A 26,004-nucleotide genomic window follows, 5' to 3' on the forward strand; every position below is an offset into this window, starting at 1 on the left:
TTTTTGTTGTTTTTTTTTAGAGCAGGCAGGGAGAAATACTAGAAGTGAGATGGATGGGTAAAAGTAGGAAAGTCAGGAAGAAACATTGTCAGGAAAGCAATGGTATAGAGTTTAAGGAGGGCCCAAGAAACCATCACAGAAAAGGCCTGGAACATAGCCCTTGTATTGGCGAGTCTTTGTTAACCCACTTAGAGAAGGGACAAAGGGATGGACAAAGTTAGTTCAGATACCAGAGGAACAAGAAGAAAATTAAAGATAGGAAGTTAATAGTTTTTCTTTTCCAGACCTTGCCTATGAATGTAGAGAAGGACAATATCTAGAATAGAATTCAGAATATTTTTTAAAAGCCTCCCACATGATGTGAGCAATTTGAGCCTGTTTATAAATGGGGATGGGGGGTAGGGGGAGTGATATCGGTGAGTAAATGGTAAGGATGGATTTACATGGCTCAGTGAGAAGGATTCATTTCAGATAGTAGAAGGGACACATTTCCCTCTAAAAGAATCTATAGGAGAAAAAGAACCATAATATATAGACACGAGTCAGGAAGCTTAGGTGGTATATACCAGAAAACTTCTTTCTCTGTAAAAGATGAAGCCAAGTCATTTGCATGGAGTAAAAGTATTTTTATGCTAAAGAGAAGACAAGGTTTGTAAGAACAGGATATTTATCAGAGGAAAATGAAAAATTGCATGAGATAGATTGATGGGGATTGCTGAGGTTGGAAACATAATTTTGGATGGCACTGTGGAAGGATATGGTTTTTGTATATAAGCAAATCAATTTCTTGGACAGAGTGTTGCTGGTTTTTGTTTGTTTTGCTTTTCTTTTGCAATCCCTGATGAGCTTATACTCACTGTATTCTAAATATGTAACTTAAAAAAAAAAGAAACACTAAGTATTTACTAATGTAACTATTTATCTCAAAAAATATTACCCTTCCTAAAGGACCAACATGCCACTAAAATCTTTGTGAATTTTTCCCTTCAGTTTTTTGCAATGCAGTTATTTTCTGAGCTATGAATCCAGAACTATGAATCGGGTAAAATATAGACAAGGGCTGTGAGTGGTTTTCAGGAAAATGCCCTGTCAAGTAAAATATTATACTGGGAAGATGTGGCTTTTGAGGAGCTCCAAACCTCTTCTTCCCCATTCATTCAGGCCCATCAATGACTACTAAGCTCTTGATTTTTCAATGCAATTTGGGGGGTACTCATTTTTAAGGCTACCCTAGACCTGGCTATAAGGGACTGGGGAAAGGACTAACTGAAATGTTGCAAAGCTCACTGAGATTCAACCCTTTTCATAAAGAAGCACGCCTCAAATTGTTGTAATTCTTTAACTTTCAGACTTCTGAAAAAGTTGATTAGGACAATTTTCCCAGTGTCTTCATTGATTTAAAGGGAGAGTATATTTCCAGATGTCTTTATCTTTCTAGAAGTCAGAAGTACCTTACATATGCTTTTAAAACATATTCTCCCATGTACTCACTTTGAGTACCTAAGGCACATTATCAATTTATTAGAGAATTCTGAGAGAACATAGGTGAAATAATTATAAGCTATTTTATGGCAGAGATCAACTGAGAATCTAGGGTGTTTGTTCCAGTCTTTCCTTTGATAAGAGTGATGCATAGAGTGCTGAAAGAAAAAGCTGAAAGTTTGGGATTGTAATTGAAGAGTAAAAAAAATGGAGCTGACAAGGCATTTGTAGGTAGATCTCTGTGTCTCATGGAAGTACCTCCTGAAATTTTCAATCCAAGCAGTTTGGTGAATTTGGGGTGGCAGGTATAAAACAGATTATGTGTGAAGTCTAGAGTATTTTGGACCTTATCAAATCCTTTGCAGTGACATTATAGATGATAAACCCACCATCCTTTAAAATATGTACTTGTCAGAAAATATTAAATTAGTTCAGTCATTGATCTGACCCAAGCTTTTGTGTTTATATTTTTATATAAATTACAAGAGGCCCATTGCACAAATATTTATGCAATAGGCCTTCCTCCCCTTGGCTGCCGGCACCAGTTTTCCTCCTGCACAAGGGACCCAGGCCTATGCTCTGACTGGAGCCTTCAGTCTTCACTTGAGCTGGAGTGCCACTCCTGTAGCTCCCTCTGATCCCTTCTTTCCCCCTCATAGCAGGCATTCCACCCTGACTGGCTGCTCAGCACCTTCATGCTTGTTGCCCAGAGGCCCAAAGCAGCTGGGATTCAGGGCCACCACCATTTTTGTCAGGTTAATTTGCATACTCACTCCTGATTGGCTTGTGGGTGTTGTATAGTGACAGTCAATTTGCATATTTCTCTTTTATTAGTGTAGATGAGGACAAGGTATACAGAAGCATCAGAAAGAGGTTTTGTTTGAATTGCAAAGAGATTGATATTCTTGGGTTTTTATTTTATTTTTCCTGCACAGGGCATAATCATTAAAATAATTCACTATGGTGTGAGAAAGAGCTTCTTGTCTTAGGCGCACTAGGGAGGTGAATCCACAGCTATGGATTGTTTTAAATGAATTATATATTCTTAGAACTTTAATTTTGAGCTCTGAATCCACCATTGTAATCTGCAAGTAATCAATGAGGTTTATTTAAATGTTCTTGAGTAAAGATGGTGTGAATACAGAGACTTGATTCTTTCTAGCAAAAATAAATAAATGTTTAAGCATTTAATTAAAATATTAGAGCATTTCAAATGAACTGTGAAAATGAAATTTAATCTTGGTTTCTTTATTTTTAATACCTTCATTTAATATTTTCTGTTTTTAGGAATCACTTATATGTAATTTAGTTCAACTATTGTTAAAATATGAAAGTAACTTTGAAATCAAGCATTCATATCTCCTATATTTTTAGTACTAGGCATTTTTCATCTTTCATGGGAAAATATTCTTTATATTTTAGATTAATGTCCATTCCTACTTGGAGGTTAGTCAAGGAAATGCCTACATCAAGATTCTAAATTATTATGTATTACATTATATAATGATTGTTTTCTGATATTGACAAAGGAAATAGTTATATTGAAATATAACTTACTTAGAGTGTGATCAGGAGAAGGTGATGCCCCATCACACCTCTGCTGCTACCACTGCTGGCAGCACAAGCCTCAGCCAGCCTTGGTTACCTGAGCTGTGGGTGGCCCTGTGTGGCTGGGAGGCTGCCATCCGAGGCTTACCTGAATCTCAGGCCAGCCCTCGGCGGCTGGGGGGCTGGGGATACTGGGAGACTCTGGAGGCAGCCTCACAGTAGGGCTGAGGGGACTGGGTATCACCATCTTGTGGCTGTGAATGCAGCCATCTTTGAGGGCATGGCAGTCAATTAGAATATTCCCTCCTTATTGGCTGTGGGCGCCATCATCTTTGAGAGGACATGAGGGTCAATTAGCATATTCCTCTTTATTAGATAGAATGTTACGTACAAATGTTATTTTCTTTCCAAGTGGTCTTACATATCTTCATGTATTTACATTGTTCACTTGATATATTTTTCTGTTTTAAAATTTGTTTCAATATGTTGAATTTGGATTAAACACATCATAATTTTTCCCCGCTTTTATGATCAAATCATTTTTTATTTAACAGATTTTTATGTAATGACAATTTTAGAAATGAATTAAGGTTAAGTGACAAATGGGTAAACTTGAGCAAAAAGATGCCTCATGTCTTATCAACTTAATTTATTTTGTTTGTTTGTTTATTTCCCAAGCTCAATCTAAGACATCCTTCTTTTTAGGGAAACTTATTTTTAGACATTTATGAGTAGAAGGTATTCTCTTTTATTATTTCTACCAAAATTGAGAGCTGATTTTTTTTCCACACAAATTGGCAATATACATAGGAAATACAAGAAACCAATTATTCTTTTGGTCATTTAGATAATCTTAGGACAGTTTTTTGTGACATGCTTAGTTTTATAGTATTAAAAAAATTGACAGATACTTTAAAAACAGTCTATGTTATACCACTTAAAAACAGTCTATATTATACTTTAAAAACAGTCTATATTATACCACTCAAAGATGTTTTTAATAATTCTGAAACTTTACTATAGAATAATGTAAAAACAAGTTTTTTTGTGTGTTTTTTACTACATTATCCTGAAAAGCTAATATACCATCCTCTGAGTTTGTTCAGTTGTATTATTGACATTTCCAATTGACAAGAATTAAAGACAGAATGTTTCAGAATTTTTTTATACCTTTCTCTGAAAAGTTTATGTTACTCTTTTTATAAGTGCTCTTATATATTTAAAAACATATATACTTTAGTACCTACTTTGTACCCTATGTGTGAGCATAGAACTTAACAAATTAAGGCAATTTGTAGAGTAGGATGTAACACACTGGTCAAATGGTTTAATGAACTCCATGACTCAATGTTTACCTCGTTGCTCATTATGCTGTTCTTTTGATGTAGTCCCATTTGTTTATTTTCTCCTTAGTTTCTGTTGTCCAGGGAGATGTATCAGTAAATGAATTTGTATTTGACAAATGTATGATATTTTGCTACCTCTGGCTTTTTCTAAACTTTTTTTTTGTTTTTTTTTGGTTTTCCATCTTACATTTAAATCCTTTATCCATTTTGAGTTTATTTTTGTATACATTGTAAGTTGGTGGTCTACTTTCATTTTTTTGCATGTAACTGTCCAATTTTCCAAACACCATTTATTGAAGAGACTGTCTTGACTCCATTGTATGTTCATGCCTCCTTTGTCAAATTTTAATTTAGCGTAATGGCTTATGTTGATTTCTAGGTTCTCTATTCTGTTCCATTGGTCTATAAGACTGTTCTTGTGCCAGTATCAGGCAGTTTTGAGAATATAGCTTAATATATAGTACTGTGATCCTTCCGACATAGTTTTTCTTTCTCAAGATTGCTATGGGGAGTGCTGTTCAGCCCGAAGTGGGGCTCACAGCTGGCAAGTGCAGTGGCAGTGGTGGGAGCCCCAAGGTCTCCCGGACTGAGGACTACAAGAGGGCACAGGCCGGGCGGAAGGACCCGCATCCTCCTCTCCCCTCCTAAGTGCATGAATTTAATACACTGGGCCTTTAGTATTAAATAACAATTATAAAGGACCAAGTATGACAGGATGGTGTGTCTGGGGCAAGAAAATCTTGTTACGATTAAGACTTGAATGAAGGGTTATCAAGAAATGAGAGTGTGAAGGAAAGAGGGCTTAAACCTTGCAGATACTACAAACCGTAGTAAGTTTGAACTTTATAATTTTTTAAAAAGATTTTAGGATAGAAGTGGCAATTTGATATTTGCAACATGTACAGATCACATGCACTGCAGTGTGGAAACTGTATTGGCAAAATTTATTTTGGCGAATATCTTAGGATTTGTGTTTGAAAGCGAGGTAAGTATACCAATCAGGATCCTACTAAAAGAGTCCAGTTGGGAAACCAAGGTGCCTGAACAAAAACATGCATTAGGAAAATTAAGAGACATACAGGTATGTGACATTTATTTAGGAGGGTAATCCACATAAGAAGGCAGTTATCAAGAAAAGAAGCTACTCCAGTTGCATGGAACAGGACAACATCTCACAGTTTCTGATATGAGATGTACAGATCAGGGATGCAGGATTGACTCTATCTTACATTTCAAGTACATTAATGATGGCCACCCCAACGACAGGCAAACAGAGACCCAGACCAGACACCAGGTAATACCAGGACATCCATGTTTCATTGCACATTTACAGCTGCGTATCCAAAGGGATTATGGCCAAACACAAAAGTTAGTCTTTTCTGAAAAGATTGCAGAGATGTGAGGAGAGTCCCAAATATATTTGCTTATAAAATTAAAATAATAGAAAAAAGTCTTAGAATTGGAACTAAGGTAAGATGTTTTTATCCAGTGTTCTTCTTGAATAATCGAATCAAGGCCAGAGAAGAAGTAAATTCCATTTTGGCTTTTGTTAGAAGCGACTTGCAACAAACCGTGCTGCTGGAGACTTTGTGACATTAGTCAGGTGAGAGCTGCAATATTCCAGATATCACATGATCCACGGAAATGTAACTATTAAAAGCCTTTCACCAATGCAGAGTAAGCAGTCATCACGCTGGTGTGGTAGTTTTAGAAGGAAATTGTACTTGGAGAAACAGGAGCTTAGGCACTTTGAGGTGCCCTTTGTCTTGCAGATCACAATTCTACTTAGGGCTCAGAGCGAAGTTTATTATGTTTTCAGAAACACCGCTTACTTGATCAAGAGCTGGCCACTTTACTTTTAGTAGCCAAAGGCTTCTGGATCTCTGCCCTCAGTTTCTTTCTCTTTTTTAAATTTCTTTATTGATTAAGGTATCACATATTTTTCCTCATCCCCCTATTTGCATCCCAAAACTCTCTCCATGCATGTCCCCACCCTCCTGTTGTCCATGACTACTGGTTAGGCTTGCCTGCATACAAGTTCTTTGGTTGATTTCACCCCCTTACCACCATCCTCCCGGACCTTCCCTCTGAGGTTTCACAGTCTGATCAATGCTTCCCTGTCTCCAGGTCTGTTTTTGTTAATCACTTTATGTTGTTCATTATTTTCCCTAGATGAGTGAGGTCATGTAATACTGGAAATACACGTATAAAAACTGAAAGTAAGACAAGCAATACTGCCCTCAGTTTCTTCTCTGTGCCAGAGAGATGGGAAACCTTGTTCCAAATCTGCCTCCTCTTGCTTTTGCCTGTGGGCACTTAATTTGCCTGACACCTTTCTGTAGATGGCTTAATTCCCAAACCATCATCTTTGCTTTTTCTCACATTTTTTTTTCCAATTTCTCAAAACTTTTCTGTAAATGAGGCCATGCAGGCACTCTCTCTACGACCTCAACTTCCAATCAGATCAGAAACACCATCTATTGCTTCTGTTATGGATTGATAGCTTTAATGTTACTGGCAGACTTTGCTTTAGTCCTCTCCTTATCAATATGTCAGTCTACCCCCACCCCACCCCTGTTTTCAGCTGTTAAGTTTTATTCCTTCTATATGGTTAGTATATATTGGCAACAAGACAATTTAAAAATGTTTCAAAACACAATTTATGTCCTTGTTCTGCTTTGACACACTGAAGATATAAATTACAGAGAAACTTTATATGCCCCCATCAAGTTGGTCCTGCAGAAAATAAATATTTACCTTTGATACTGTCTTCTTTGAATCACATATTGAGGTAATTTTGGAGACAACATTCCCTATCTTATAATCATCTCTTATTTTCAAATAACTATAAAATGTATAGTTGCCATAATAAAAATTACTAAAACTCACAGATAGTTTTAAAGTAGTATCTGCATCTATTAATTATTAAATCTAAGGAAGTCATTTTTTAAGGATTTATTTTCCTTTAGAGATATAGGGTAGGGGGGGGGGGAGAAGGGAGAGAGAGAGAGAAAGAGAGAGAGAGAGAGAGAGAGAGAGAGAGAGAGAGAGAGAGAGAGAGAGAGAGAGATGAGAGCAAAGCATGTATTGGCTGCCTCTTGCAGACCCCCTACCAGGAATTGAACTCCAAACCCAGGTGATACCCTGTCAGGGAATCAAACTACAACCTTTCAGTGGACAGGACGATGCCCAACCAACTGAGCCAGGTGGGCCAGGGTTCTAAGGAAGTTCTTAATTTGAAATGTGCAGCCTTGAAAATATTTACAATGTTGTTAGTTTTTACAACAGCTGTAACATTGTTTATTTTATGACATTTCCATACCTAGCTTATTAGAATTCAGAAGACTACATTGAAAATATGAATTTTTTTTTAAAAATTTTTTTTTAAAGTCAGGGAGTAGAACTTCTTTTTTTTTCATGTTTATTGCAAGTTTCAACAGGAGCCTGGGTTTTATTTATGTCATCATGTATTTATTTTACAAGTTTGGCCTTGCAAAAATGTGTCAGAATTTGAAAGTCGTACACAATTTTTGAAAAGCAACTATAATATACAATGTCCTGACCTTTTAGTTTTCATTTTGATTGGATAATGGTTGCAACTTTGCAGCTCAGTCAGATTGTAAACAAGGGGTAAAAACTGAATAGGTAAAGGTCAGGAAAGTTTATTGAAACAATTTATGAAACCCTTTACCTTCCTATGAATAATAATGATTAAAATTTATACATCGTTTTCTGAACATATTTTTTAAGATCCTTAAAATTAATTCAGCTTTACCCAATTTGGCTCAGTGGATAGAGCATTGGCCTGAGGACCAAAGGGTCCAGGGTTTTATTCTAGTCAAGGGCACATTCCTAGGTTGCAGGCTCTTCTCCTGCCTGGGCCCTGGTCTGGGCTCATACAGGAGACAACCAATCAATGTTGGTTTCTTCCACTTCAATATTTATCTCTATCTTTCCCTCTCTTTTCTATTCTCTCTAAAAATCAATGAAAAAAGATCCTCAGGTGAGGATTAAAAGAAAATTCATTCAAAACATAAATTACCAAATATCACTTTCTTAATTTTGTTTTACTTGTTAACTATGTATACCTCTTTCCAAGAAAGTCATATTTATTCTCTGAATATATTTCTAATTAGTAGAATGACATTGTGCTACCATGTAGTTACAATAATGATACTGGAAACTCCTTAAGGTTAGAATTTTTATTGTTATTCAACTCTGTTCTTCTACTTCCTAGAATATAGTCATTTAAAACAATTCATTTATCAACTTGGATATCTCAATGAGAAATATAAACAAAATAAATAGGCATTCAAAGAAGGGTAGAAACTGTTCATACAGCAAAATCTTAGCAATTCTTAGAACATCCTGCCAACATTATCCACTTCCTATCTCACTCTGTGCATAATGGAAAAGAAAGTTCTCTTTGGTGTAGAATCATTCTTGAGCTCAACCAAGAAAAGTAAAAGATAACTGAAAGGAGCTGGATATTACAACCAATTGGAGCAGTCAGTCACATTGTGCAGGAGCACATATTGCTGGGAAATGTTTAGAAAGAGTTCTTTTTACTTGAAATTGCACAGGAATGAAGAAAATTACATTGCAGAAATGAGAAAAGAGAAATTGTAGCCAGCGAATTGTTATTATAGAAGCCTACCTGACAAAGAGAAGTCAAAATTAGGTGTAGAAAGCAATCAACGCTTTTGAGACGAGAGAATGGGGGAAGTGGAAAATCAAAGGGTTCTCCGGAATGGGTAAACCAGTCTCCTGCGTGTCAATAATGTATAGATTTTGAAGACAGGCTTAGGCAGACACACAGCGGGTCTCCGCTATACACGTGAGTCATGTGTAGGGCTGGTGGCCAGGAAGGGAAACAGGCCACTATATGTACCCATGTAAATCAGGGCTTTAAGGGAGAGATTAAAAAAAACCACAAAAACGCAGAGACCATTACTCTCCAGGATGGGGAAACTGTTTGCTGCCAATGACCATTGGGATATTTATAACATCATTCATGGGCTGTACACAATTGTCAGATTATAAATTAGCCTGCTGTATCTGGTCAAACATTTAATTAACTCACTTGTAATGCCTTGGCAGAGCCAGACCAAACAATTTTGTGGGCTGGATGTTCCTAACCCCTACAGCTTACAAAGCTTAACTTAAGTGTTTTCCAAAGAAAAATAACATAATAGCAGAAAGGCACATGGGTAGTTTATTTGGGATGGAGTCATTGGCAGTTTCTGACATAGCTCTCCATGATCCTAACCTTTTAGTATTCATGCTCTGTGTGATGCTCTCTCCTCAGTGTAGGCTGGATCTAATGCCTTGTTTCTAATGAACACAATACATAAAAAATAATTGAATGTTACTTCTGTGATTAGGTTATAAAATCCATGACCTGCATCTTGCTGGCCCTCTCCCTCTTTTGCAATTACTCTCTTTGGCCCTCTTGCCCACTCGCTATGATAAAGGAGCTGCCGTGTTGTGAGGTGCTTGATGGGGAGTCCTCAGTCCAATGACCTGCAAGGAACGAAATTCTGCCCGCTCTGTGTGAGGGAGCCTGGAAATGAATCTTTCCCTATCAAGCCTTCATGTGACTGCATTCAAGCAGCTGCCATCACACGTGCATGCATATGTGCACATGTGTGGACACACACAATCACACACTTTTCCCTTCTCCTTTCCGCTTTTATTATTAGTGTCCTAGTGGTTGAGAGCTATAACTGACAATATCAAAGAGGAGTCAGTGATGATGCCTAGATGGCTTCGAACTGGGCATCTACTCCCTTTATATTTAAGTGCAGTTTTGTAGGGATACTTTTTTTCAGCCCAACCCTTAAGAAAAAGTCTTAATAAGCTGGTCATGTTCTTTATCCTCATAGTTAGATAGAATCAGCTACACAGAGGAAAGGGTAATATTAGCAGAGAAAACATCATTATTAAGGAAAGAGAAATTGCATATTTTGAGGTGAACAACTAAAAAAATGATAGGTAGTGAACACCTGGAAAAGAAGGAAAGATTGAGGAGATGAGGGCAGCATTAACAGGAAGCCAGTTTGCATAACAAATACTAATAAATATTGTAGTTCTCATATGCCTCTGGCATAGATGCATATCAAAAGATACTAATATGTAATTTTTACATGAAAATATTAGCTATTGTTATGTGAAATTCAGTTATATGAGGTAAAGAGCAGTAATTTATTTAAGAGCCAGGCTCTTTTTGGTGTTTAAATTATATAGTAATACACCTCAATAAGGGTTATACTACAAAGGGTTCATGAACCAGATATATACATTATATTGTTCAGGGTTCAGTAGGTTAAAGATTAATATTCTTGAATTCTCATAGTGAAACTAAGCGTCTAAATAGCAGAGGTAGGTCTGACATGACAAATACATCAAAGTAGGTTCCAACTATTGATATTTGAGGGTACTCACCTGGTACAGTGACATGGGCAAACAAAATGCCAGATGAACATTGACAAAAACACTGTGATGGTCATTTAAAATTGAAATATATCAAAATTTATTGAACCACAGAAGGATTTTTGCTTAAAATCTTAGAACGAGAATAAGATTGGAAGTGAGGTGGAGGTAGAAGAAGGTAAAGGGAGGACACATGGTGATGGAGACTTAACTTGGAGTGTTGAGTAGGCAATGCAATTTACAGTTGATGTATTATAGAATTATACACTGGAAATCTATTCATTTTATTAACCAATGTCACCCCAATAAATAGAAAAATAATATTATTCTAAAGGAGATAAGCCACACACAAAAGGATAAATGGATGGCCGTGGCCGGTGCGGCTCAGTTGATGGAGTGTTGTCCTGTACACCAAAAGGTGGCATTTTGATTCCTCATCAGGGTACATACCCAGGTTGCTAATTCAAGGTTTAATCCCAGGTTAGGGGATGTGTGGAAGGCAACTGATCAATTGATTGATGTTTCTCTCACACATCTCTCTCTCCCATTTTTCCCTCAAAGATCAATTTTTGAAAAGGATACATGTACAATTTCACTTATATGCAGTTCCTAGAATAATTCATAGCGACAAAAAGTACAATAGAGGTTACCAGGGGCTGGCAAGAAGGAGAAGTGAGGAGTTACTGTTTAACGGTTATAGAATATCTGGGGTGATATCTGAAAATGGTGATGATGGTTGCACAACATGGTGACTGTAATTAATGCCACTTAATGGTACATTTAAAGGTATTTAAGATGGTTAAAATGGGAAAAAAATATTTCTTGAAGTTGCACATTTAGAATCTATTCACGTTTAGTGTGTATCTTTGTATTCATTTGTTAAGGCTGTTGTAACAAGGTACCACAGACTAAGTAGTTTAAAACAATGTTAAATGTATTGTGTCACAGTTCTAGAGGCTAGAAGTCTGAAACCAAGATGTCAGCAAGTGTAGTTCCTCTGTGGGCTCTGAGGGAGAGTCTATTACCAGCCTGTCTCCTAGCTTTTGGTGGGTGACTGGTGACCACTGGCATTCCTTGGCTTGTACCCATCCAATCCTCACCTTCACATGCCTTCTCCTAGTGTCTCTCTCTTTTATTTAAATTCTTTATTGTTTAAAATATTACAAAAGTCTCTTTTCCCCCCCATTGACCTCTCCCAGGCTGCCCCCACTCTGCAGCACATACTTTCACCACTACTGTCTGTGCCAATTAGTTATGGTTATATGCATGCATACAAGTCCTTTGGTTGATCTCTTTCCCTCTCAACCCTTGCCTTCCCTCATAGGTTGGACAGTCTGTTCCATACTTCTATGATTCTGGGGATTGAGCCCTAAAACCAGGTATATGCCCTTAACCAGAATCAAACTTACAACCCTTCAGTCCACAGGCCCATGTTCTATCCACTGAGCCAAGTTGTTTAGGGCTCTTCTAAAACTTTATAGTTCCCAGGCTTACATTTATTAAGTCCTTTATCCATTTTGAGTTCATTTAGAAAAAGGAGGGAAGAGCATACAATGGAGTCAAGATAGTGTCTTTAATAAATAATGTTGGAAAAAATTGGAAAGATACATGTAAAAAAATGAAACTAGACCACCAACTTACACCATACACAAAATTAAACCCAGTGTCTCTTAATATAGTCTCTCTGTGCATTTAGGTCTCCGTGTTGAAACTTCCCCCTTTTACCTGGGCACTAATTAGATTGGATTAGGACACCCCCAAATAACCTCATTTTAAATTGATTACCTCTGTAAACACCCAGTTTCCAAATACAGTCATATTCTGAGGTACTGGGGCTTAGGACTTCAACATAGATTTTGGCAGAAACGATTCAACTCACCAGAAACGCATACTATAGTTTTTGTTTTGTTTTGTCTTAATCCAAAAGTTAAATCCAGCACAAAAAGGAATACAAATGAAATGAAGGTCAAGAAGGGCTGCAGAAAGCCTTGAAATGGGGACAGAATATCCATTTCTAAACAAAATGTTAGAATGGTTTGAAATGTGTTAGAAATGAATATTTTAGAGCTATAAGACACTTTTGAAGACTTTCAACCTCCTCTTATTTTCACATGAAACATTTAGGACTAGTATGTTTAAAAGCCTCCTCTTATTTTCACATGAAACATTTAGGACTAGTAAGGTTAAGGTCACACATTTCAATAGTTAATAGAATTTGGGTTAGAATCTCAGTCACATACCCGTCTAACTCTCCACAGCCTCAAATTTCACCAATTTTCCTCAAATTATTTCTAAAATGTTTAGTAAAACCACATTATCTTAATCCCCATTTGGTATATCTTTATAGTTTATGTAAAGAAAGCTAGGTTAAGGGGATTTCAACGCAAAGGTGAAAGTCAGAATGACATTTGTGAAGACATACTTTCCTTGCCATCTGGCATACACAAGGGTGTCCTACTGAATGGGATCAGAATGAGCTCCTTTTGGAAGCGACCTTTAACAGATCAGGAAACTTTAGGTGAGTCTTCTGTAGAATATTTAAATAGAGGATTTGAGAATGAATTCTGCACAGCTGGCCAATGGAGGAAATCTAGATTAGTTGTCAACACCAGGTTTAAAATGAATTTGCCATCCTTCACATTTCCTTAAAAAGGCAATGGAAATTTTGATGAATTAAGAAATAAAATACTTAATAATCAGAGAAGCCTTGTGTTGGCAATGTATCATGATTAGTGCCTTTCTCCCTTTTTTCCTCCCTTCTTTCCTCCTCTGCTTTCTTTTCTTCTTACTTTTTTCTCTTCTGTCTTTCCATGACATTAATGTTAATGGTTAAAGGGAAATGGTTACAATGTAATAGTTGAATGACATAAATCCTGTATTCCTGTTACATACACTGAGGTAATAAAAAAATAGCAAGGAAACAGATAATGAATAATTCTAATTCCCATATTTCTTATAGAAAGAACACCATCCTTCTGTCTGTTGTGTTTGTTTGTTTGTTTGTTTTGTTTTTAATATATCTTTTATTGATTTCAGAGAGAAAAGGAGAGGGAGGGAGAGATAGAAACATCAATGATGAGAGAGAATTATTGATCGGCTGCCTCCTACACATCCCCTACTGGAGTTTGAGCCCACAACCTGGGCATGTGGGAATTGAACCATGATCTCCTGGTTCATGGGTCAACACTCAACCACTGAGCCACACCAGCTGGGCTATTTGCATATTCTTCATGCAATGCAACTAAGGAGATACAGGCTTTTGGACATCTTGAAAAACTACTCCTCAATGATAAACCAAGAATAATATAAATTTACTGTATATCTAAGAAATGAAAAATATGGAAATTATTTAATATCTTATCATTCTTATTTACAATGTCCTGTAATTTCAATCATAGACTAACCTGGAGCAGCAGGAAACCTGAATGGTTTCTCTTCTATTATGTCTGTAGGTGCCAATGAATATTTTTTATTTGGAGGGGGGGTGTTGACAGTGATTTAGAATATGTGGCAATGGTTTTGAAAATTATTAATACTTTAGCTGGGAAGTAAAAGAGTGTCATAAAAATGCTTCTCTTTTTTATTTTGAGAAGTATAATTGTTATGCATCATGCTCTGCATAATAACATGTTTGGCTTTCAGAAATTTGCACTCCACATCTACTTAGTCCATTAAACATGTTACATAGTTTTAATTTACTTATAATATCCACTTCCCTTCTCCTCTTCTATACTCTGCTGATGTGGGGTCATTATACATTGTTTTCTCACAACATGTCCTTGTTTCTTCTCAGACTCTGGCCATTGATCTTCTGTGTCTTCCCAGCTAACACAACATGGATGTTTTTATAAAAGACCCTGACATTAATGAAGGGGTTCTTTACTCACCAGTTCTTTTCAGATTCTTGGTATGTTTTCACGTAGACTTTTGCAAGAGCCATTTGAGAGGTGTTAATATTTGGCATGCATACTTCTTTTCATCCCCCTATTTTTCTGAATTCTATTTGAGGATGTTTATTTCCCTTTTATTTCTGTGTTACCTTGTTGTCTTTTAACTTTCCTGTGAGGTCTAGTTTAGAGATTGGACACATATTAATTGTAAACTTACCTGGGCACTTTTGGTAGGACAGCTTAGAAGATGGACCTGACCATGTCTTTCTTTAGTTGAACTTACGTATCAGGTATGGTGGAAAGAAAACATACAGAACTTTATTTTGGGAACAAGAGAAAATGACTTCTTTGCAGTATTACAGGCCAGAGAGTGAATGTAATAAGCCTTTTCTAAGTGCAGTATTCTATTTACAAAATCATAAGACTTTTATAAATTGCCAGACTGCATTGCATAAACCAAATGTCAACAAAACATTGACCTTTCAAATTGCTGGTGCAACAGGGTCCAAGATCAGAGAGCTCAAACTTAAAGCAAACACTGACAAGAAATCCTACGGAAATGACTTCTGTGCTTGGTCAAGTTAACATAACCTGACATATTGTAAAATGGGTTTGGCTTTTTAGGTAGAGAGAGTAGTGTGTAAAGGTTTAGCTGCTTTTGAAAATATAAATCTGGAGATTTGTGATAGTTAGCTTTTGTAGATAAACTATTTTCTAAATTGGAAAGAGAGAGCTTGGGAAAGTTTGGTACACGTAAAAATTTTAAAAGATGACTGTGATAATGAGAAAGGTGAAAATGGGGTGGATTGAGTTGGGATAGAGATGGAAACAGAGTTGGAAGTTTGGGGAAAAACTACATTGCAAAAACAATAATGAGAGCTGAAACCAGTTTGGCTCAGTGGTAGAGCGTCTGTCTGCGGACTGAAGGGTCCCGGGTTCGATTCTGGTCAAGGGCATGTACATTGGTTGTGGGCACATCCCTGGTGGGGGGTGTACAGGAGGCAGCTGGTTGATGTTTCTCTCTCATCAACGTTTCTAGCTCTCTGTCTCTCTCCCTTCGTCTCTGCAAAAAATAAATAAAATATATTTAAAAAAAAACAATAATGAGAGTCTGTATGTAGTTTTATTTTTTAATTGATTTTATTGGGGTGATATTGGTTAATAAACTTATATAGGTTTCAGATGTACAGTTCTATAACACATTATCTGTATATTGTATTGTGTGTTCAACACCCCAAGTCAAGTCTCCCATCACCTTTAATCTCCCTAAAGGTAAAACTTCTTCTACCACCCCCTCCTCTCTTTTCCTGCTGGTAATCACCATACTGTTGTCTGTCTGTGAGTTGTTTTTCTTTGCTTAATTCCATTACTTTTTTCACGCAGTCCCCCAACCACCTTCCCTCTGACGGCTGTTAGTCTATTCTCTGTATCTATGAATTTGTGGGCTTTTTAATGTCTCATTTAAAATATGTAACAGAGGTAATTTAAAAATACACATTGAGAAATTTTGAATCAGAGTTCTAATTTTAAAATGTTTTGAACTGTTATTTTCCTATTTCCCAAATATGTCTTTATAGGTTTCAGTTAGATTTATTAAAGTGAAGATACTAATTGCTTTGTAACAAAATTCATATATATGTGTATATTTGCATGTATATACAGAGTGGGGCAAAAATAAGCTCACCAATGGCCCTATAGAAAATCCTAAATAACAAATATATAATATGCAAAAAATTGACCATCACTCCAACACACGAGATTGCTGCCCTCATATGGTCAAAGATGGGCACCCCTATGTGGACACAAGATGGCCACCACAAGATGGCCAGCAGGAGAGGGAAGTTGGGGGCAATCAGGCCTGCAAGGGAGGGCAATTGGGGGTAATCAGGGCAGGGGGGGGCATTTAGGGACAACAAGGCTGGTAGGGGAGGATAGTTAGGGGTGACCAGGCCAGCAGAGAAAGGCAGTTAGGGGCAACTAGGCCAGCAAGCGAGGACAGTTAGGGGCAATTGGGTTAGCAGGAGGGGAGTTAGGCATCAATCAGGTTGACAGGGGAGTGGTTAGGGGGTGATCAAGCTGGCAGGCAGAAGTAGTTAGGGGCAATCAGGCAGGTAGGCAGGCAAGTGGATGGGAGCCAACAATCCTAGATTGTGAGAGGGATGTCCAACTGTCTAACCAGGATCGAGCCCAAATGGACAGTCAGACATCCCTTGAGGGGTCCCAGATTGTAACGGGTGCAAACTGGGCTGGGGGACACACAACACTGTGCATGAATTTTGTGCACCAGGCCTCTAGTAATATAATAATTAATAATTAATAATGTAAGAATAAACTGTTTTATGTACCCACAAATGTAAAACTACTTTTGCCCCACCCTACATATAAAGATTTTTGTCAGTCTCTTCTTAAAATGTCTTCTTTAGAGATGCTTTATTATAAAAACAAAATTGTAGGTTTTTTCCTATGTCTTTAGTTATCTAGTTTGAAATTTCTGTCAACATTTTTATTTTCACTTACATATTTCCATCAATAGTATAAAGTCATTAAAAAGCAGAATTTACCATGTCTACATTTGAATTATTGACTAGAGATACATATATGATGATTAATAGTTTCTAAATACTTCGCTTCTTTTATATCTGTATAAATGATTGTAAGGGGGTTGAGGAAATGTTTTAGAGATATATCATTATATATAGGATTGTGAAGCACATTCAATTGCTCTCATGTTTAGAGATTTTTGAATTTGATGAATATGTTTCTCTTTCACAGTAAACACATTGTGTATGTGAGCCACCTATTGCCAGAATTTATTGGTTTGAAAGGCTATTGCAACTGGAGGATAGTGCCAGTTAATAAAAGCAAATTGAATCTACTGAGAGATTAATTCACCAGCTGAAAGAAATACGTTTGCTTTAGAGTCATCAGATATTCTACCCACCAAAATCATTCTCTAGGATAGCATCCCTAATGAGCTTCCTAAACCAATTAAACATAGCAGGAAGCATCTGTCATCAAAAATGACTATTTTCAGCTAATCAGCTAAAGGCATGTACTACTGCATGGCATTGGGAACACCCTAAAATTTGTTGTTGTTTTTCACTCTATTCTCACTTGTTTACTTCTCAATTTTATGGGTGCAGTGTCTTGCACAGACACTGTAAGTGAGCATATTGCTTTAAAGGTCATAAAATGCCTCTCTTGCATTATTATTCAGTAGAATAAAATGAGTTCTAATGGGCTTACATGATTTGCTTAAAGGCACACAATGTGTGGCTGGGACTCAAATCATGCCCTTCATTGTAATTGTTCTAGAAATGCACAAGTATCAATCAACTTTCTACCCTTCATGTCAAGGTTCAAGTGTTCAAAATGACATAATTCAAGGTAGTTTGAAGATGAAGGAGGACATTTTTACTCCCTTATGTTTCCTCCTTCAAAGATGGAATCAGCAATACCATTTCCTCCTGGTTATAATGATGATATTAATGAACACTTGCAGTTTGCTAGCAGTTCACATAATTAAACCAAAATAATAATTCACAAAAATCTCTCAAATAAATATTTCTCCCAAAAAAATATAAGCCCAGAGAAGTCATGTTAAATTCATTTTAAGTTTTGAAAAATTCTTGTGTGTTCTATATTTTATAAATATATTCAATAGATATTCATGTATATGGGGGAAATGAAGAAATGTTTGTAACAGGATGTGGTATGAGTATGTCTGTTGTAATATTACTTATTTTCATGTGACATTTATAGAAATTGGCTTCATTATCATTCTATAGTCATTTTGTTGGTGAATATTCCTTTAAATGTGCACATGTGGAAACCCTTTTGTTTTATTAAAGACATATGAGGAGTGCTCCTCTTTGATGGAAGTGGTTTCAGAGTAGAATGTTAAATAACACTTGCCTTTTGGGTGAAGCCAAAAGATCTGGGGGTCCGGGGTGACTTGAATGTGGTCTCTAGGAGGCATTGGGAGAGGGCTGGTCCTCCCTGAAAGAAAGGGGAGGATTTCATTACCTGATGACCCAAATTCTGAAGCTAAGTTCCCTCTTTACCATAGAAAAAAAATAATATTTTACACAATTCAGTTATTTGAAAATTATGTTTACATATTCATTTTAAAAGGTAATTGGAACTTCCCTTTTCTTTCTAGTTTATAGAAATTAATATGGCAAATATGTATATTTGGGAAAGATTTCTTGATATGGTACTTTAATGTCAAATCTTTGTATGAATTCTTAGATGTTTCCAAGTATTCAGGAATAAGATTGTTTTTAATTTATTTCTTATTAAAGATTAAAGAGAAAAATAATTTAGCAAGATTGCAAAACTAAATCTTTAGTCTACTGCTATTTTTTTATCTGACTTTATATTTTCTTTTATTTTAATTCTAAATTATTGCATATTCATGAATGCCAAATTAGAAGTACAGTAAGGTATATACTGAGAACTTGTTAAGAACTAAAACATAGTATGAATTCAAATTTATATGAATGTATATCTTTCAAAACACATACACATTGTATAGTATGTGCTCAATAGATGTCACTGACTGAATATTGAATCAATCTTCCACTCAATAAACATAAATCCAAAGTCATTCTAGAACCGTGGTTGGAAAACTGCAACTCACAAACCACATGCAGCTCTTTGGCCCCTTGAGTGTGGCTCTTCCACAAAATACCATGGCCTGGGCAAGTCTATTTTGAAGAAGTGGCTTTAGAAGAAGTTTTAACTTTAAAAATGTTGACTCTCAAAAGAAATTTCAATCATTGTACTGTTGATATTTGGCTCTGTTGACCAATAAGTTTGCCGACCACTGTTCTAGAACATTATGGCCTCCAAAGATTTGGTAAAAGTGAAAGCCCTTTACTGATTTAGATATAAAGGGTATTGAAGACAGGGTAAATATAATAAATTACTTTCAAAGTTAATATAAATTAATTAAAGCATATTTATTTAGATTCAATAATGTTGAAATGTTTATGGTCATGATGGTGAGTATATGATGATTAAATTATGACCTTGTCTTTAAGAAACATGCCATTTATCAGAAAGTCATAGCATATGCCCAAGAAAGTTAACTGTCAATAAATGGTACACACATTTAAAAGATCAGAGAAATATTTGTGGACCGGAAAAATAAGTTATTTGAGTTAAACTTGAAATTAGGTATACTGTAATAAGTTGAAGAAGATCTAAGAGGTTTTTCTATGTGGAAAAAAAAATTAGAACTGAGGAGAATATAAAACAAACATAAACAAATTGTAGACTATAATTTTTGTATGAAAAACACAATGCTGTGTGGCTGAATTTGGGTACTGGGGGGCAGTGGGCAGTGTTTAGACATAATTTCTTTTAAAACTATATCATATATGGGGACCTTGACTGCAAGCTACATTTGAACTTCTTTTATAGGCTGCATTTCCAAAAGTATGTCACTGGTTGTTGAGTGAGAGGAGGGGTTAATTTGCTTATGTAAATTTGGAAAATGAGAGGTGAACCTTATCTAAACAAAATTGCTTCCTGTCAAATCCTTCAGGCCATAGTGTGAATTCCTCAAACATTTTATCACCAGGCCTCTTTCTGTGACTCATCTATCTGGACTGATATATATCCTCCAGGAATGTTAGGAAACAGTGGCTTTTTATAGTAAAGAGTCACAAAGAGTGCTAAGGCAGAGAAATAGCATGGCAAAAGTACTGATTAGGGAGAAATAATCTGGTGTTAGTAGATGAGGGAGACTGATATCCACTGCAGAAAAAGGAGTTGGGAAGATTAGTTGTGGTGATTCATTGCTAGTGGAGATGAATGGTTCTACTTTAATATACAAAGTGGTAGAATATGTTTTATATCCAATCCTTACTTAGAAATGAACTACAGGTTAATAAGGGCTATAAACAAAGACTTGAGAGTAATTTGTATACAGATGAGAACACAATCTTGTCAGGATGGTTTCCCAGAAAGAGACTATGAAGTCCCATCCTCCTCCCCACTTTACCAAGCTACAATCTCTCTGACCTATCTCTTTCTTCCTCTCCTTTCCTCTCTGAAATCAATGAAAACATATCTTTAAAAAAATATGTGACATGTTGAATACAGATCTTTCTGTGAAAATCCTATTATTTTGGTTGATGGGAAATTTATTGTTTTTGTTTGTTTGTTTGTTTTGTTTTTTACAAATTAAGTTATATTATAAACTAGAGGCTCAGTGCATGAAATTCATGCATGGGGGTGGGTCCCTCAGCCTGACCTGCACCTTCTCCAATCTGGGAGCCCTCAGGGAATGTCCTACTGAAGGCTTAGGCCTGCTCCCCATGGTTCTCTGCTCTCTGCATGGCCTGCCTGTTCCACATCATGGCAATGGGCAAGCAAGCCCTGCTGGGTATTGCCTGCTGGCCTGCTTGCCTGCTTACAGGTTGCTCCAGCTATGGCCAAGCAGACCCTGCTTTTTGCTGTCAAGCTGTGAGGCCACCCTCGCCTCCCAAAGCAGCGATGGTCCCAGGAGGCTTCGTGCTTGGCACCCATCCCTGGGACCCAGGCTTGGCCCCTGCATATGCAAATTAACCTGCCATCTTTGTTGGGTTTATTTGTATACTCACTCCTGATTGGCTGGTGGGCATCACAGAGGTGTGGTCAATTTGCATCTTTCTCTTTTATTAGTGTAGATGTGAGAATTAAAACGAATATTTATGGATGCATAATAATTGAGAAGTAAGAAAATGAGCATGGTAGCCGAAACCGGTTTGGCTCAATGGATAGAGCGTTGGCTTGGGGACTGAAGGGACCCGGGTTCGATTCCGGTCAAGGGCATGTACCTTGATTGTGGGCATATCCCCAGTAGGGGGTATGCAAGAGGCAGCTGGTCGATGACTCTCTCTCATCGATGTTTCTAACTCTCTATCTCTCTCTCTTCCTCTCTGTACAAAATCAATAAAATATATATTTTTTTTAAATTAAAAAAAAGAAAATGAGCATTGTAAGGCAGAACCTTCATGCAGAGGAGACAGCAGTATTGATCCTGCTAGAGAGAGAGGAGATTATTGGTAGCCTGGCAGCATGGGTCAGATTGATCCTAGATAGAGCTGGATAAGTTGATCATAGTGAACAGCAATTATATCTCTTGCTCAGAGAATTGGGAAAAAAGTGAGAGGCATTGAAAAAGGTACAGAACCTGAAAGATAGAGAATAGGTCAAATCCAATAGTATAATCTTTTCAGTCAGGTGTTGTCTTATGGTTATGTTGACATTTTATCCTGAGCAACATGTCAGAGAATCAAGAGAGACCAGAAGAAAACATTGCCCAAGAAGTAAGTAGCGATGAGTGTATTCATTTTCTGTTGCTGCACAACAAATTACCACACTTTTAGCAGTTTAAGAAAACTTTTATTTATTAATGCATAGGTCCATAGTTTAGAAGTCCAGATGGGCTCATTGCTCAGTGCTTTCTGCTTAGGGTCTCACAAGTCTCAGGTCAAGTTGTCAGCCAAGCTTGAATCAATTGGAAGATAATGGGGGGAGTCTTCCTATAGAATCAGCTAAGTTGTTGGTACAATTCAGTTGTAGGACTGAAGGCTGACTTCCTTGCAGGCTGTAAAGTGGATCACTGTCAGCAACTAGAGGTTGACAGAAGTTCAGTTCCTGGCAGCAGGACTCTTCGCAGAATCTCTCCCAGGCCCTCTCACACCATCCAAGTTTACACCTGCAAGGCCAACAGCCTGATCTCTAAAGTGCAAACATCCTTCCTCCCTACCCAAGCTTCAAAGCTCTCTGATTTGTGCTAATAGCCAGGCAAAATTTTCAGCTTTCAAAGAACTCATGTGATTATTGTAGGTCTACCTATAGTCTCCCTTTTGATGAACTTAAAGTCAACTAAATAATAACCTTAAATACATTAGCAAATTTCCTTTTGCCATGTAATGTAGTGGATATGACAATCTATTGTATCTATACTAACAAAAGGTTAATATGCTAATTAGACCAGATATCTTCCAGATGACCATCTGGACATTCTTCTGGACAAAGCCATGGTAGTAGGGGCAAGGTAGAGGCAGTTAGGGGCGAGCAGGCAGGCCAGTGGTTAGAGGTGATCAGATAGTCAGGCCAGCAGTTGGGGGGATCAGGCAGGCAGGCAGATGCCAGACTGAAGTTCTAGATTGCAAGAAGGTTGTCTGACTGCTCGTTTAGGCCCGATCCCTCAAGGGGTCCTGGATTGGAGAGGGTGCAGACCGGGCTAAGGGATACCCCCTGTGCACGAATTTCGTGTATTGGGCCTCCAGTCTTCTATAATAATGAAAGCATAATATACTAATTAGACCAAATGTCCTTCTTGACATCCTTCTGGACCAAGCGACGGCTGCTGGCTCGAGGCAGGGGCAGAGGCCGTGGCAGTGGCAGAGGTAGAGGCTGAGGTGGCTAGGGACAAGCCCCGTACTCAAATTTCGTGAATCTGGCCTCTAGTGATATTATAATCACAATCCATGGGTGAGAGTGGGTCGTTTTGGGAACTATTTTACAGTTCTGTCCACCACAGACATTAAAATTAAAATATAGTTTTGTATAGTTCTCTCTCTTAAAAATGTGGATTTCTGTGTCTTATAGATGTTTCTTAGATTATTTCAGTGATTTATAAAAGAAATGGAAAAAAACAAAAAAGTTTTCTTTAAAAAATGTTATTAATTATCTTTATAAGTCACTATAAATAAATGAATAATTAACAATTAATATATTTAATTGCTTTCAACCAAAACCAATTTCTTAAAATAGTTTTTATTTACATGCAATATCTTTCTCTTTACATTTTTTATTTTTTATTTTATTGTTTAAATTATGTGATTTGTTATAATCTGTATCTCTCCTGCAGGAAGTGTACTAAACAATAATTTATTTTTGTCTAAATCCACTTGACTATAAAGGAAGCCCTCTTTCTAAATTTAATACCTATTAATAATTTTTGGAAAATGCTGATGCATTAAAATAAATTTTGATAAGAATTTAAAAAAATATTGTTTTAGCATTTCATTTTTGTTAGGAAAAATACATTTTAAAGAACTGTAATATTTCAGAATTCATGACCTTTTTTTCTGAAAGCTTATGAATTGTCAAAGTGTAGTTGCTTAGTGTAAATGTTCTTTAAGTGCTAAATATTTCTCTTGGGTATTCGGAAAATATTTCACTTTTTATTTTTCAATATGAATTTCTCTCCTTGGGTTGTGCATTTAATTTTTGTCTGATAATCAATATTATTATATAGGGAATCTTTTAGAAGTAACAATTGTAATACTTTCATAAGGCGCCTTGAAAATGTAAATGACCATTAAGTGTTCAGCAGAGGTATTTTTCATTCACAATATAGCAGTACCCTCTAGTGATCATGCCTGGTCATGTATTCTCCAGAACTGCCTTAGAGGGGTAAGTATCATATATTGGATCATTTTACTCAGCTTTTGTGTTGAGTGAAATAGTTTATTATTTATAGGGTCACCTTTTCTTTAAAGGAGTTCAGACATTTATAATGTTATTCAAAAATATTACCAGCACTCTTGTGCTCTAGGGAAAATAGCTATTCCATCTATTTTTCTCATAAAAATAAATGAAATGCTTGAGAACCAAGAAGTTGGTTAAATTTCTTAACTTACTTGTAGAAAGGGAAGTAGCACTTAAATCTTTTGTTCCAAGGTTTAGTTATGTGCTATAAGCATTGGACTGTGTACTTAATCCAAGAACTAAAGCTAAAAAGCATATATGTCTAAAATTCTAAATTATTTTAATCTTTTTTCTGGAAAAATAGTACTAGTTTAGTGAACAAATTTTTGAGAAATTTTGGATTGTTGGTTTAAAAACCCGCAGGATATACTGTAATATACTGCAAAGGAAGTTGTGTTGCATTGGAGTTGGATTTGTTGTGCTTACACATTGTTTATTCAGAAACAAAGGGTCCTCTAGCCAAACTCTTCATGAGCAGGAAGACCTGGTTTTATTTGCTTTCCAAAGCTTTATCACAGAACTGATATTCATACCATAGCCCTTTTGGCTGTAAAACCTTGCACATTATTTATTATTATTTCAGTAGTTTTTTACTTTTCTTATACACTTGATTTAGTACAGTGTCTACGTCAAAATAGAGCACCCACGTAAGAACATAATCCTAATTTCTTTTTTTTTAAATATATTTTTATTGATTTTTTACAGAGAGGAAGGGAGAGAGATAGCCAGAAACATGGATGAGAGAACATCAATCAGTTGCCTCTTGCACACCCCTCACTGGGGATATGCCCACAACCAAATTGAACATGCCCTTGACCGGAATCGAACCTGGGACCCTTCAGTCCACAGGTCTACGCTCTATCCACTGAGCCAAACCGGCCTCGGCCATAATCCTAATTTCTATAAATGTTCTTGAATAGCATTTTTAAATGATTTGCTCTTAATAAATTTTTAATTCACATTTAGTTGTTACAGGGTAGGTCACCCAAACCCGACAAGTGGGAAGTCCACCTGGGCAGTGGCGGCGGCATGGTCGAACAGGTCAGCGGGGACTGTGACGATGAAGATGGTTGTGGGGGATCAGGAAGCGGAGAAGTCAAGAGGACACTGAAAATCACAGACTGTAAGTTACGATTCTAGTACTTTTTTTTTTTAAAGAATCAATTTTGAAATATAGTAAATGATTATTGTTATGAATGTAAACTAATAATGACTGAGTTTAGAAGCATGCAAGAGGAGTTGAAAATGAAAATGAACCTACTTTTTAGTTATTTAGGACATACATGCTTGGGGTTTTGTCTATTTTTAACTTATGGCTTTAAATGGTGATAACATTTTTGTAGGCAAAACTAGTGAATGATAGTCTGCTCTGAGAATTAAAGGTTTTAAAGTGAGATCATCCTTAGAGCATGATCAAACTAGTAACTAGTATGATGGATAATAAGTGCATATTGGTGAATAATGTTAAACGTGGATGGCTAAGGCCTATAAGTAAATACTGCATTTTAATATTATCATGCCATAATTTCAAAATATTTTATTTAATAGATTTTCATTATAGTCAAATTGCAAAGAAATTGGTTAACTATATGTTTGTTATAGTAATAAAAAACAAACAAACAAACAAACAACAACAAAAACTTCTTACTTGGATTTAACTCATGAATTTGGTCTTCCAAAAATGCTCACCAATCATTCACTTGGTTTTGCTTGTACGGGTTTGGAAAACACTTCTGGTATAGCTGGACTGGTCAAGATCACAAGAGATGGAATTGCCAAATTAAACAAAAATCACCAAATGAATTTAGTTT

General features: G+C 36.5%; 1 protein-coding gene across 1 annotated transcript in view; it reads left to right on the forward strand.

The window, feature by feature from the left end:
* The window catches only part of GPC5 (glypican 5), a 1,238,338-nt gene that overhangs the window by 590,632 nt on the left and 621,702 nt on the right, over nt 1-26,004 (forward strand). The window contains exon 7 of the mRNA XM_036457477.2: nt 25,160-25,316. Coding sequence (XP_036313370.2) covers nt 25,160-25,316 — 157 coding nt within the window. The remainder of the gene's footprint in view (nt 1-25,159; nt 25,317-26,004) is intronic.

Source organism: Pipistrellus kuhlii, unplaced genomic scaffold (genome assembly GCF_014108245.1).
Source record: "Pipistrellus kuhlii isolate mPipKuh1 unplaced genomic scaffold, mPipKuh1.p scaffold_m20_p_3, whole genome shotgun sequence".
Lineage (NCBI taxonomy): Eukaryota > Metazoa > Chordata > Mammalia > Chiroptera > Vespertilionidae > Pipistrellus > Pipistrellus kuhlii.